General features: G+C 38.7%; 1 protein-coding gene across 2 annotated transcripts in view; it reads right to left on the bottom strand.

Moving 5' to 3' along the window:
• The window catches only part of LOC134617980 (nephrocystin-4-like), a 178,562-nt gene that overhangs the window by 150,479 nt on the left and 14,682 nt on the right, over positions 1-13,401 (bottom strand). For both annotated transcript variants that reach the window (XM_063463095.1, XM_063463094.1), the window contains exons 3-4: positions 3,776-3,945; positions 3,347-3,411 (exon numbers count right to left, since the gene is read on the bottom strand). In XM_063463095.1, the coding sequence (XP_063319165.1) occupies positions 3,347-3,411; positions 3,776-3,945 (235 nt within the window). The remainder of the gene's footprint in view (positions 1-3,346; positions 3,412-3,775; positions 3,946-13,401) is intronic.

Here is a 13,401-nt window from a genome sequence, read left to right as displayed (position 1 = left end):
ATGCTGTGTTTCACTTTCACCAAACATGGTACTGTGTATTATGGCCAAACATCTCCACTTTGGTCTCATCTGTCCAAGTGGCACTGTTGCAAAAGTCTTTTGTTGAGATACAACTTTGCTGCCAGATTCTTTTTTAGAAAGAACAGGATTTCTCCTGTTCTCCTCCAGCCCTTCCAAACACGCTATTACAGTTCAGTCTTTTCCTAATTGCACTGTCATGAACTTTAACATTTAACATCCTAACTGGGGTAGCTCTTGGGTTTTCTTGCAATTTCTGAGCATTGCACAAACTGACCTTGGGGTGAATTTGCTGGGATGTCCACTTCTGAGAAAACTGTAGCATTGCGCTCCAGACCAGCAGGCTGTCAGAACTTATTTTATTCAGATGGTCACACTTACTGAAGATCAATTAATCAAGTGTATCTATATAGCAACACCTGCCTGCTACTTACCCTTTTATTCCTAATGGAACCAGTAAGTGTGCTATTATTTTTTCACAAGACTGCATAGAGTGCATAGAGATGGGAAAGTGATACGTTTGCTGTGTGTGGTCATTTCTGGACTAAAATGTGTGAGCCCTTAAGCTAGCAGCTTTTATAATTACTTTAAGGAAACACCCTCTAATGGTTGCTATCAAGCAAGCATTAGAGGGTTTATAATGCTTGCTATCTCTGTAATATAGCAGACGTGTGGAAATCCAGCCATTTTTTATTTAAATTCATTCACTTTTATTCAATTCAACTTTTAACCCCAGACTCATTTGCAACACATCAAGACATAAAAAAAGATATTATCCCTCTCCAGAGCCACAGTATTTTCAAAAACAAAGTCAGGGAAATTACATAATGTGGAATTGCTAATGAATGAAGGGTAAAAAGAAACATCCTCTAGGGAATGATTTCTCATTATAATTCTTCCACACCATAAGACATAAATGGCCACTATAAGAACGTGCTTAATTCACTTCTGCACAAATTTTTTTTAGACACTTCTTTAAAAAATAAAATAAAATAATAAAACCACTCCTAAGTATTCCATGTCACCCAGCAGATAGGGACCGTGGGTCTCTGTCACAGTGGATGAAACTAAAAGTTATTAAAAGTTAAGAAAAAAGGCTTTGGACACAAAAGAACTACAGCAAAAGCAGCAGCAACATGGCTCTTAAAAGAAAGAAGCAACTTTCCACTAAACAACAGGCTTATGTTTAATAATTCAGAGAGCATAACAGTCCGTTTGAGAGGAGGTTTTCTAATATTCATGTGACATGATAGCCAAGACAGGAACTCTGGCTCTCACTGGGCACCGTGTTATTCATACTGTGAGGCACGTCTGTTTTGTAATTCATAGCCTTGGCTTTAAGTCAATCAAAGACAATTCTAGATCAACCCAGTGCTTTAGCAGAAAACTCAAGAATTATCCAAAACAACTCTAAATCTAAGGTAAACCGGATAACCAAAACTGTTAGCTTTTACCAGGGAGCGAAAACCTGCACTTTGTCTCAAAGGGGAAAAAATGGCCTTAAAAGAAAACATCGAGGTCATATAGTCAATAACCCACTGACCAAGTGCTACCTGGGAAAATATTTTCAAGGTGATGAAGGTCTTGTCTGCTTCAAATGTGTGGCTTAAGCAGGCTTTAGGGTCGGTACAACTGCTGGTGTCAGAAACCCCCTTACATCACACCTCTCTCCTCTCTAACATCAGGTAGGGGATGCCTCTGTCAGCCTATATAAGTTTGCAAAATTGATGACTAGATCGTCTACACTAAGAAATGCCCACTCTGGGAATCAGGTTGTGTTAGACTTTCTCTTTGTCAATTTAAAAAAGGATAGGGTTATAAAACAATATGTCATAATGTACCTAGAATTTATTTAATCTGTCTCTTTTTCCATTAGCACTAAAACAGTTTTGAAGTGGAAACATTTCTCCCAGGGGAAAGGATCAAAAGTTGGCAAAAGCATCTTAAAACAGGACTTTCCAAGCCTGCCAGGAGTGGCTTCACCAGAAGGAAATCCTGGAGCTTGCCCTTCTTTTGCACAAAGGTGCAGCTGCACCCTTCTGTGACCCATGGTCCTTAAAGTCTTTGAGTGAGGATTCTACCATGTAATGCTTGATGTTATGTTAATAAAACAACTGTCAGCTTGAGCACTGTCCTTGAAAATGATTCATGTCAATTACTCGATGTTACTGTAGATGGACCTCGGAGTTGTAATCTGTCAAAAATGACATGCTTAAAAAAAACTGTATATATTTTTTTAATTATTATAACTCTACTGCCTCTGCTGTAAAGTGTTCCTCTCTTTCTAGTCCTTGTTCTTGGTTTGTTACACACACACCTTTGTGGCACTTTGATGTGATCGACCAAATGGAAAATATTTTTGAAAGTTTGCGTCATGATCACTATTTTTAAACAAGATTCAAGCTCTGAGAGGCCATAAAAAATCTTTATCATCATTACAGTATGACGTGTGGCTATCTGTCACTGCCTTTTCTCTCTTGAACACCCTCTTTCATGTAAGCTGACCAAAGTGCTTTCTTTATGCGATGGTACCTGGTTAAAAAAAAAAAAGTTCAAATACTAGTTGACAAATGACACATCTTTGTGTCACTTTACATGGCAGAGGGCCCACACAATGCTTCCTGATGTCCCATCATCTCACTATAATTACTATATCTCTGATCTCTATTTCGCATTTGGTTGTCATTCTCTATTATACTGTTTATCAGCTGTAAACTTTTATTCTAGCACCAACTGCAAACAACTGTTTGATTTTCCCCACCAAAGACTTCTTTAGTCATCAGTCAAGTTTTAGTATCACAGTGTCACTTTAGCTGACCTAAAATAACTACTGCAACTATTTTATTTTGCTTCCCTGAATTTTGTAGCTCATAGTACAGAGCATTTAGTTTTGTGAGTTAGATGTATGCAGATTGACTCTGTACAAAGAAAAAACTGACAGAACAGGTCACCACTACCATAATGGATTCAACTTTCCAAAGGTTACACCTGATGACATAATCCCTTCAGATAGTATGAGCAGCAAATGAATCACTGGCAGAATGCACTTTTTGAACAGCTCACATTTTTGTAATGTAGCAAAGTTCAAAACTGTTCAGCTCAAAACATTTGGTTGACAGCCGTTTCTCTAACCCTAACCCCAGCTAAAAATTAAGTGGGTGTCAAAGTTTTACGTCAAAAAACAGGAAGATTCACTGGCCTGGAAGTAAATACTGCTAAAGACCACATGCACTGTGGTCCTAGCAGCTTTCATGCCAGAGTATTCTAGCAAAAAATACCTAAAGTGAATACACCTGATAAATAGATAGTATGAATAAAGTATTCTTACAGTCAACAGTGTCCTTTATTAGGGGGTGAATCAAGGCTCTTGGTGATCCGTGATGTAGATTCAGCCTAGGACATAAAATAACACCAACACCCATGACTTCACACGTAAAGAAAACTCCTATAGATCCCCACACAACAAAAACACACAGGCTACATATAATTCTACTACTTACCAACATAGCAAACCCTAGTTGATTTAAACACCTTACACACAATAGTAGGTCTACATGGAGTAAAAAGCCATATCTATATGTTACACATGAATACTGATCTAAAAATTTGAAAGACCAAGCAAACTAGGTGAACTCTAAGTCCCTGGATAATATTCTGGCAGAAACACTTTCACTCTAAATACACATGCTCTTTAATATTCTCTTCATGAGAAAGTTCATTAATCCTTTGGCAGAGGAATTAAGAATGGACTAATCACCTTCTCTCCCCATCAGCAGCTGGGGTGTCTGGCCTGTTGGTGAAAAGCTCCAGGACAGTAAAGCCTCGTCCCAGAGCCTGATGAGAGCAGTCTGGTCTGGGTGACAATGACACCAACTCCAGAACCAACAGTGTGCTGGGTAAAGTCAAAGACGTATGGACATACAGTACCTAGAAAAAGAAACACAGGGAGTAAAAAAAGATCCAAAATTAAGCCAAAATGAAAATAACAGGGCCAATGATTTGTGGAAAGTGCTGGCCATCATCATCTTGCTTTGTTTAATAGTTTTTTTTAACCTATGTGTGGCATCCAAGGTGTAAATTTCTATATAACATGGTACAATGGCAGCAACTTGTCAATCACAGACATCTGCGATCTAAACTGTACTGCTTAAAGAAGACAACAAAACTTTCAAATCACTTAGCTGATGAACAGTGGCATCTGCAGGTGAAAGGTACCCCAACATTTTTTGTCCTCCTTATACTTCATGACTCAACACATGGTTTTAAAGTAAATTACACTAAATACTGTATGCAAATTAGTGCTTACATTAACACTATATTAATAAACATTTGCTTTAAAATGTATTTTACATAATAACTGTTCCAAAAAGTTATGAATATTAATGTAATAAGTGTAACAAGTAACAGAACAATGAGAATAATAACTGGGCAAGCAAGCAACTTTAATACATGTTTTTAGATGTATGTTCCATTTTCAGCACAAAGTCAAAGCATAATGCAGACAGTACTAAGCTCAAGATGGTTTATATGACATATGTAGTTATAATAGCCATTAAACTGTGTGCGTATGTTGAAAATCATTTCAGGGAAATGACCTATAAACAAGTACAGATGGTGTACAATCCCCTGGTACTTACTTCAGCTTGAAGCATCAAATGTTGCTGTCATTTGAGTTACTGCAGTACAAGGATAATCAAACTAGGAACAAAATACATATTTACTATTTGGACTATGAAACCGGGATCCCAGGGAACACTGAGAATAAACAGCTAAAAACAAGAAACTGATTTACCACCAGGTTGATATGATTTCCTTACAAAAGTACACCATTAAAACAAATTGAAAGTTGCCATGACTACACAGCAATTCTACACATAGTTGTTCTGACTAGGATTTTTTTTAAGGCACATGGCTTCCCTCTCCCCAGGTCATTAAGTCATTTAAAAAACAGTGAAAAAAATACCATACCACATAAAACACACAGTACAGAGATATTTAGTGTGCACCTGGTATGCATTCACTTCAGATCACTGTGAATGAAATCAATATGGCTATTAATAGCCACTTCATATGGCAAGAAATAAAAGACACATAAGTACAAAGAGAAAGAAACAAACAAACAAGCCAGCAAGCCCTGCACATGGTACACAGAATAAATACGTCAACATGCAATCAAGTTTCATTCTTGAATAATATTGACAGGAAAACAGTAACAGCTGTACAGGTTGCTCACAAGTTATTTCTTTGATTTATTTAATTGCTTTGTAATTGTAACAGATTGCTTGCCTTCGTTCCAATCACGATAGCATACATCTTGTTAGATGTTTTTCTTTATTTTAAAAAGACTTCAAAATTTCTACCATTTACCATCTTCGGATTCTCTGTGGTCACTCCAAGCACATCTGTGTCAGTCTCCATATTGCAAGTCTCTAAAAAGAATGAGCCAAACATCCTGACCAGAATACCTGATTGGCAAATCTAACATTCAAGAGGAGGGAATGTCCCCTGATAAAGAAACTCTATAGGATTATGCAGGTGAGGATGACCTTGGTATTTTTATTTAACTAGTTCAGAAGGGACAGTCATTCAAATTTGAAATAACAGCCTACCTACAGCAGAGCCACACTGATTTACATGCACAAAGGCCTGAATAAGATAAAGAGGCCCACAAATTCTCTCTGATCCATTCGTCCCTGAGCACAATAAAGCCTGTTGTTTTTCAAAACCATAGAGAAGGACATGACGGCATCAAAAGAAAAAAAAAATGGTATAAGTAGACATGAGCTATCTTGAAATATAGAACCAATTTCTCCCAGCCTACTGAGGCAGACCCTGTTCATCTTTAGACCCAGCTATCAGCCACCACAGAGCCATTTATTCAAATTCAAAGCCTCTGAGGCATTCCTATTTCGGCCACATCGCTTTTATCTCTATGCACGGTGAGTTTAAATGACTTCTTTTCCAAATACAAACACTGGTGAATACAAATGTAAAACATGGGAAGTGAAGGTACTCGTCTATCTGTGGTTTGGTTTAGTTATTTGTCTGCTTGTAGCTACACCCACTAGTCTTTGCCTCATCAACAAGGAAGCTGACACTTACAGAATAGTGTGGTTCACAAACTGGTGTCTCTGCTAAAAAAGAAACTCCCTGTTGGAAGAAATTCAACAATGACATATTTCCCTTTGTTCAAAGCCTAAACATAGAAGCTCAGAACTGTTGAGGAAACCGTTTTGATCAACAAGCTTCCAATGAAGAATTTTAGAGAAACTTGTATGAAATTTTAAAATACTCAATCTGTTTTAATCCAAATCCTCCCTTATTCTCAGTAATGATGGTGCACATTTCCTCACTGAGCATTTACTCTGTTTGCTGAGCTGGAATTCAGACAGATATTTTAGCAACAACAAACACTGGCTGAGCTGAGAAAGTAAAAATATCCCACATCCCTAGATGCATGTCATTCAGTATTCATGGACTGAAAACTTTACTTTCACTCAGTTTATTTATTTCCAACCTTAACTCCCAAATCAAAGCCTCATCTTTGAATGAACTTCTTTTGAACCTATCCCCAAGTTGTATAACAAGACATTTTGGGTTTGGGGGGGGGGGCATATTCTATCATGTTCACCCAAGTTCCCTCCCACCGTGATACTGTAGAATCTGCATTGCGGTTAAAGACGCAGTCCCCAGTCTAAAAGCAATCCAAATATGGACATTGTTCATGATGAATTTCCAGTTCAAGCTTGAATTCCTTTTTCATACGCTCCAATGCTTTGATACAACTCCAAATTGATTTCAGTCCAGTCTCTGGAACCAAAAAAAAAATCCCACTTCATATCCCCATAGAGCAAATACCTCCCATATTCAATTTGCAATTATTCAGATTTACAGACGAAATGTAGTCAGAGCTAAAAAGAACAGCCGTGACTGATTGAACATTTGAACATTGAACATTTTAACAAGCTCAACTAAAGATAAAATAGTAACAAGTGTTCTGACTGATACTGCTGTAGCTATACTGAGTCTTATTTAGGTCATTTTCTAGTGCAAATTCACAGGTGGAGCGTTCTTTGCTCGTCGGTGTTGTTAAGATCCTGCCTCTATTATCACTTGCTTACAGGAGATACGTTTACCATCAATAATCAATAATAATATAACAATTACTCTTCATACAATAACGGTGTGATAGTTAGTACTGTCTCCTAATAGTTCTAATAGTTCCTAATAAGTTCTCCCCAGATACTCTGCCTTCCTCACACAGCCCAAAGACATCCATGTTAGGTTAACTGGTCATTTTAAATGGTCCGTGAAACTGTATAGTTATCGGTCTCTGTACATTAGCCGAGCAACAGATTGGTAAACTGTCCACAATTTACCCTGCCTCCTGCCCCAAGACAGCTCCGCAACCCTGAATTGCATAATAATAGTGATGGCTGGATGGACTGTTTCTGAACAGAACCAAAGTTCAAACACTGTATAAAATGTATATAAAAACAAAAGACAAAGACTTGAAAATCTTATAAACCCAAATTTTATTTACAGTAGAACATAGAAAACATATCAAGTGTTTGAACTGAGAAAATGTATGATTTTAAGAAAAATATTAGCTTGTTTTGAATGGCAAGCTCAGGCAAGATCAATAGCACATTTGGGCATATCTGGAAAGGTATCATCAATGCTGAGAGATTTATACAACATGTGCTCCCATCCAGACAAAATATTTTTCAAGTAAAGTGTTGTATATTTCAGCAAGAGAATGCTAAACCACATAACCACTGCATCTATTATATGAGCACGCCGCTATAGTAGCAGTCTGGGGGTTGAACTGGTCTTCGTGCAGTCTTGACACTTTGCCAGCAGAAAAAAAATGTGTCACAATATGAAACAAAAAATACGACAAAGCGTTTACACGCAACCTTCTGTCCATCACTTTGAATAAAAACACAGCCATCTCTGTCAGGGTGGGCCAAATAGTGACTTGTTTTTCCACACTTGCTCCTTTGCTCCTTACAAAGGTAGCAGTGGCAAATACCAATAGAACTTGGACAAGTATACCGAGCAACCAATCAGCCAGTTGTACTGGAGGCTACGGCCTTTACTTTATCAAAACTTAAAAAGGACAAATTTGAACTCTGTATGTTCAGCCCCATATATGGATACATATATATATGTATTATGTTCCAACCAGCAATTACACTGCCACATCTCTAAGTTTGTACTATCTGCCATCCAACATAATAGCAGTTCTTTCCCCACAACTTTCACTTCAAGGCAGTGTTGTAAGATCTTGCTCACAACGCCATTGGAACACTGGGAGATGTCATTGAAAAAACAGCTTGCATCGGCAGCAACGCCAGGCGCAGCATATGTCGGCTCTAATGAGAGGTTATACTCTGCGGCAACCGTCAACAGAGCAGTAATCGATTCTCACAGGGGTAAATATTCAATGCCCATAACTTGAGTAAAGAGGGAAGAACAGAAACGGGATGACATTAAAACATCATCAGCACAGAGGCATGTGGCTGGAAGTCACTGTCACTGCTAACAACAAGCTTGTCTGCAGCTTCTGGGGAGGTTTTCTGGGACCTCTTCGTGGGTGACAGAAAAGAGGCAAATGAAACCATGAAAGACTGATGATGTGAGATTTAAAGCTATAGAAGAAAACACAGAACAAGCAACATGAATTGCTATATTATGGGATATGTTTATATTTAAAGAAGCTGAATACGCACTAGTGACACATTTACGATCCTGTCTTTGCATTGTCAGAGTATAAAAGCCAAAGCTAATTCTTCTTGCCCCCCCCCCCCCGAGGTGGTCATTCAACTGTTCTACTGAGGCAAGCACTAAGAGGAGTTTCACGGGCAATGCACAAAAGAAAAAGGCTACAAATGAGCATTGGTTTTGCAAACAGAGGTCCAGAGCAACTGGAGTATAATTGACATGGACCTGTTGTTCAACCATTGGAGGCTTCCCAAAAGAAAAGCAAACAGGGCATTTCCATTTAGCCCACACACTGGCTAGGAGCCTGGGAACAAAAGTGTAAGCTACCTGGGATTTAGCTAACCAGCCAGTTCCCTATGTCTGCGTGCCTGTGTTATTCGCATGTAATGCATGTACCTGTAGGTAGCTAAGCTGACTAAAAGTCATTGTTATAGCTAAAACACAATAAAAACAAAGTACAATGAATCACAACTAGGCGATGCAGTAAGCTAGCACACATATACATTTAACCCTAAACTCTAGATGTACAAGTAGATGTGCTGTATACCATGTGCTATTACCCTTGGACTTTCCCTGTTGAACTCAAAGTCATACAACTCAGCTCATGAAGATTTATGAAGTTAAGCAAGCACATGTGCTCAGGGAGATTCTTAGCTGTAGTGCTTTGATACAAGTTTTGGCAGCATAGCCAACGCCTTGAGGTAGAGGGAAGAGAGGGAGCGGGAGAAAGAGAGCGCAAAAGCAAGAGAAACGCAGCACATCATTTTACAGGCACAGAACCAGTGGGTATCAGCATCACAAATCCTCTTGGTATGAAATTCTATAACTGTCACTAGCATAGGAGAGATGAGAGATGGTGGTGCGGATGATAGAGAGGCAGAGAAAATGACAGTGTTAGAAGCTTCGGGCTTCCTTATGGCCAGTAATGTCACTGATCGTTTCTGGGCTGGTAAGACTGGTATGTATATGTATGACAGACAAAAAACACTTTAAACAAGAGGTCCTCACAGGTCCAAAGTCTGTTGAGTATCAACAGGACAGATATGTCAGCCGTCATTCTTCGTTGTCAGAAAACGATCATCTATGTGAAGCACACTGGGCTCCAGCACAGAAATGATCTTAATCATGTTATGAAAAATGATCACCGAATCCAGCTGCAGTGGTTTTTGTTCCTGGATAAATGTGGAATTGAATAAGTGACTAGCACTTATACTCTTACCTTTGCCAAAATAAGCTTTTGAAAACTTAACAAGTTTATTAAATCATCACCCAATGTAAGGTTTATATCAATATTGGTAATTAACTAAATCAGGTGTGGAGTTTGCATGTTCTCCCTGTGTTTGAGTGGGTTTTCTCCAGGTACTCCAGCTTCCTCTCACATTCTAAAGGCATGCAGTTAGTAGGGATAGGTTAATTGGTAACTCTAAATTGCCCATAGGTGTGAATGTGAGTGCCAATGGTTGCTTTCTCTATGTGTTAGCCCTGCGACAGACTGGCAACCTGTCCAGAGCATACCCTGCCTCTTGCCCTAAGAAACTAGGATAGGCTCCAGGCCCCCCACAACCCTGAAAAGGATAAGCAGAAGAAAATGGACAGAGTCTGTTATGTCTGTAATGTTTAATCCAACAGTAGGTGCGAGCTCTTTAATCAAAATGATATTTTTTATCCATGAATTTTTAGTTTTAAACAAGGTTTTGACAGATTTTGTTAAATATTTGTGTCTTACTGTTTTCTGAACAGGTGGCCTAATAAATTTGTCATGTTCTATACTTTATAAAGAAAAGTTCTTTTTGGAACACTGAAAACAGATGATGCAGCAAGTGAGAGCCTAAAGCTGGTCGAAAAAAAGAACAAAAACTGGAGCTGATGAGAAAATGTGTTTTTTTTTCTATCACTTTGCTGATGGGTTTAAGTGAAGGGGGGGGGGGGCTTGGATTGCATTCACAGTGGTAATAAATGCTGCATCCCAGGAGATGTGTAATGTGGCTGAAGTTGTTTTAAAAAAGAGGTTTGATATGTTATAAGGACAAAAAAAGAGAGGGGAAAAAAACAAGTGAAGGACAGGCAAAAGCCGAGCTATCAGGCAAAGAGGACTGCAGCAATTACTGGAGAAATAGCCCAATTATGTGGAATCCCTCTGAGGAATGAGGTGACAGTGATGCGATTTCTATCCAGCAAGAACTTTCACAGGGCAGTAATTCTCAGTGTTCAAAAAGCCCAGTCTTAGGCTATTTTACTACAGAAAACTTTAACAGCTAGTGAAATCACTTAAAATATAAGTATACTTACATTTTTATCGTAAGAACTACATTTACTTTCCGTCCACTGAAAGTAAATGTAAATACTTCTGTTGATATGAATGTGTAGGGATGATCAAAAATGTAGAATTTAATTGTTTTCTTCAAACAGCTTCTGATTTAAATCAGAATTTATTGATTATAAATTCACTATCAGGAATTGTCAATAAGGAATACTAGAATAATAAACCATTTACGTTTGAGAAAAGTATCTGGTGATAGGTTTCTTATTTTTAGTTTTATTTAATAAAATTTAAAGTGATGAAATCCTTTCAAAATGACATCCAACAGGAACAAAATGTGAAATTAAAATATATTGAATGTGCATTAAGTCTTCTGGTACTAGAATGTCTATTGTGCTATGTTGTCTATGTCTACCATCTTGCAGCACTAAATCACATACACATAGCTGTAACCAATCACATTGCTCAAATGGTGAAAGGACTAACATCAAGAAATGTTGACGTTTTGGCCTGATCGATAACAAATTTCAAAAACCTTTCTGGATATGTTTCTTACACTACTGTGCAAAAGTCTTAAACCACCCCTCAGTTCTGTTGTTAAGAAAGTGGGAAATAGTTGCAGCAGTTCATTGAAATGTGCAACCATAAATGGTGAAGCTTGAATGGCAATATTTGGTATGACCACCTTTCTTCTTGAACACAGCCTGAACTCTCCTAGGCCAGTTTTCTTGTCATTTCTTTAAGTAGTCTTCAGGAAAGTTCTCCCACCTTTAAGAACAAGATTTAAGAACAATGCCATTACTCGGATTGCTGCCGTGACAGTCACAACAACTTTTGGGATCCACACTGACTTCAGGTTCCATAATATATAAAAGCACACGATGAAAACCTCATGATCAGCACAACATTCACAATCATTTTCTGACTTCCACCATTTCAGTTTGTGTGCATCTGTTTGCAGCTTTGTCTCAGACTCCGACAAAATTCTACAACATCCCAGCTTTGCCAGCAACAGATCTCAGCACTCGCTCTAAGTCTTAGCTTGTCACCCAGGTTTTGGTCTCCTGACATTTTGTAAATCCTGTCTGAAATGCCTCGCAAACAAACTGTGGGCACTGTCTGAATCCTGGAGATGCATCACAATACAGAAGGAATGCAGGAAATAGAAAACAATGAAAGAAAATAGAGGAAGTCTGCCAGACTTCAGATACAAATAGGTAAAGATTGAATTGACATGTCAAAGCCTGAAACAACAAAGTATGAGACAGACAGATTCTCTTTCTTTTCTTCTGTCTGAACACACACACAGAGGCAGTGCAGACCCCGGGGAGAGCTGATAGCCGAATTATATGGACGAGCTCTGTGTGTATGTGTGTTTGTCTGTGGAGGGAAAAGAGGGAGTGACAGAAAGAGAAATGAGATAGGGATGGAGAAAGAACAGTCAAGTAAGAATCAAGTCAATACACACCACACACAGTAGAAAGCAGCCACACACGCACACACACACACACCTAAAACCTCCTCAAGGCTCTCATCTCTCCCTACTGTCACCTCGGCAGTAGCTCTTGCGGCCCTTGAAATCCCACGACCACACATACACACACCCACAGTATATAGCTGCATATTACTGGGTGTGCCACTCTACTGTGTAAAGCTGTTAAGCAGCAGCTGCTCTGCTAGATGTTTGGTCCCCTTGGAGCTGAAATATTGATCAGTTCTCAGGCAAGGCAGAGCAGCCTGTGCCCCCACCGTCCCCATGTATAATTGAAGTGTATATCTTTTAGTGTGGAATGCCAGTCGGGAGAAGGAATTAAGCACAGAGGTAAGCTGAAGGCCTGTCTATGCTGCCATGGCAGCTCCTTTATCCATCAATCATATAGCTTTTCAGACAGAGGGTTTTCATTAGCCTTCTACTTTGACTTGAGAAGGTGCCATACCCTATAAAAAGCAAACAAAGAAGGGAAGACAGGACATAGCAAGACCCACATATGTGTTGTACAGCTAGTCATTATCTGAGCTCTCTTTTGAGTCATTCTGGGGAAGCAAACATTCATAAAAGGAATTCATTTCAATATATAGCAGATGTAGTTATATTTCCAGCAACAAAGAGAAAGAACCAAGAATGCAACTAAACTCATCAACACTTTGACTTAATATAGTCGCTCTCAAGAACATCATTAACAAAACAAAAAAAAAAACAACAACCCAAAAAAGCAGAATTGGCTTTAAAAATCAATTCAAAGTGATACTATTTTCCCCAAACATTCCTGTGCACTGTAGATAGCGCATAGTAGAGCTATTTTCAGCTACTCTCTTGCCACAAGGGGTCACCACAGGAGGTAGCTCCGGACATCCTTCTTCAAGCAACCCAACATGGGATACATGTCTCCAGCTGG

The sequence above is a fragment of the Pelmatolapia mariae genome, linkage group LG20, assembly GCF_036321145.2.
Source record: "Pelmatolapia mariae isolate MD_Pm_ZW linkage group LG20, Pm_UMD_F_2, whole genome shotgun sequence".
Lineage (NCBI taxonomy): Eukaryota > Metazoa > Chordata > Actinopteri > Cichliformes > Cichlidae > Pelmatolapia > Pelmatolapia mariae.
The sequence above is the reverse complement of the archived record's forward strand: the minus strand, read 5'-3'. Positions and strand labels throughout refer to the sequence as shown.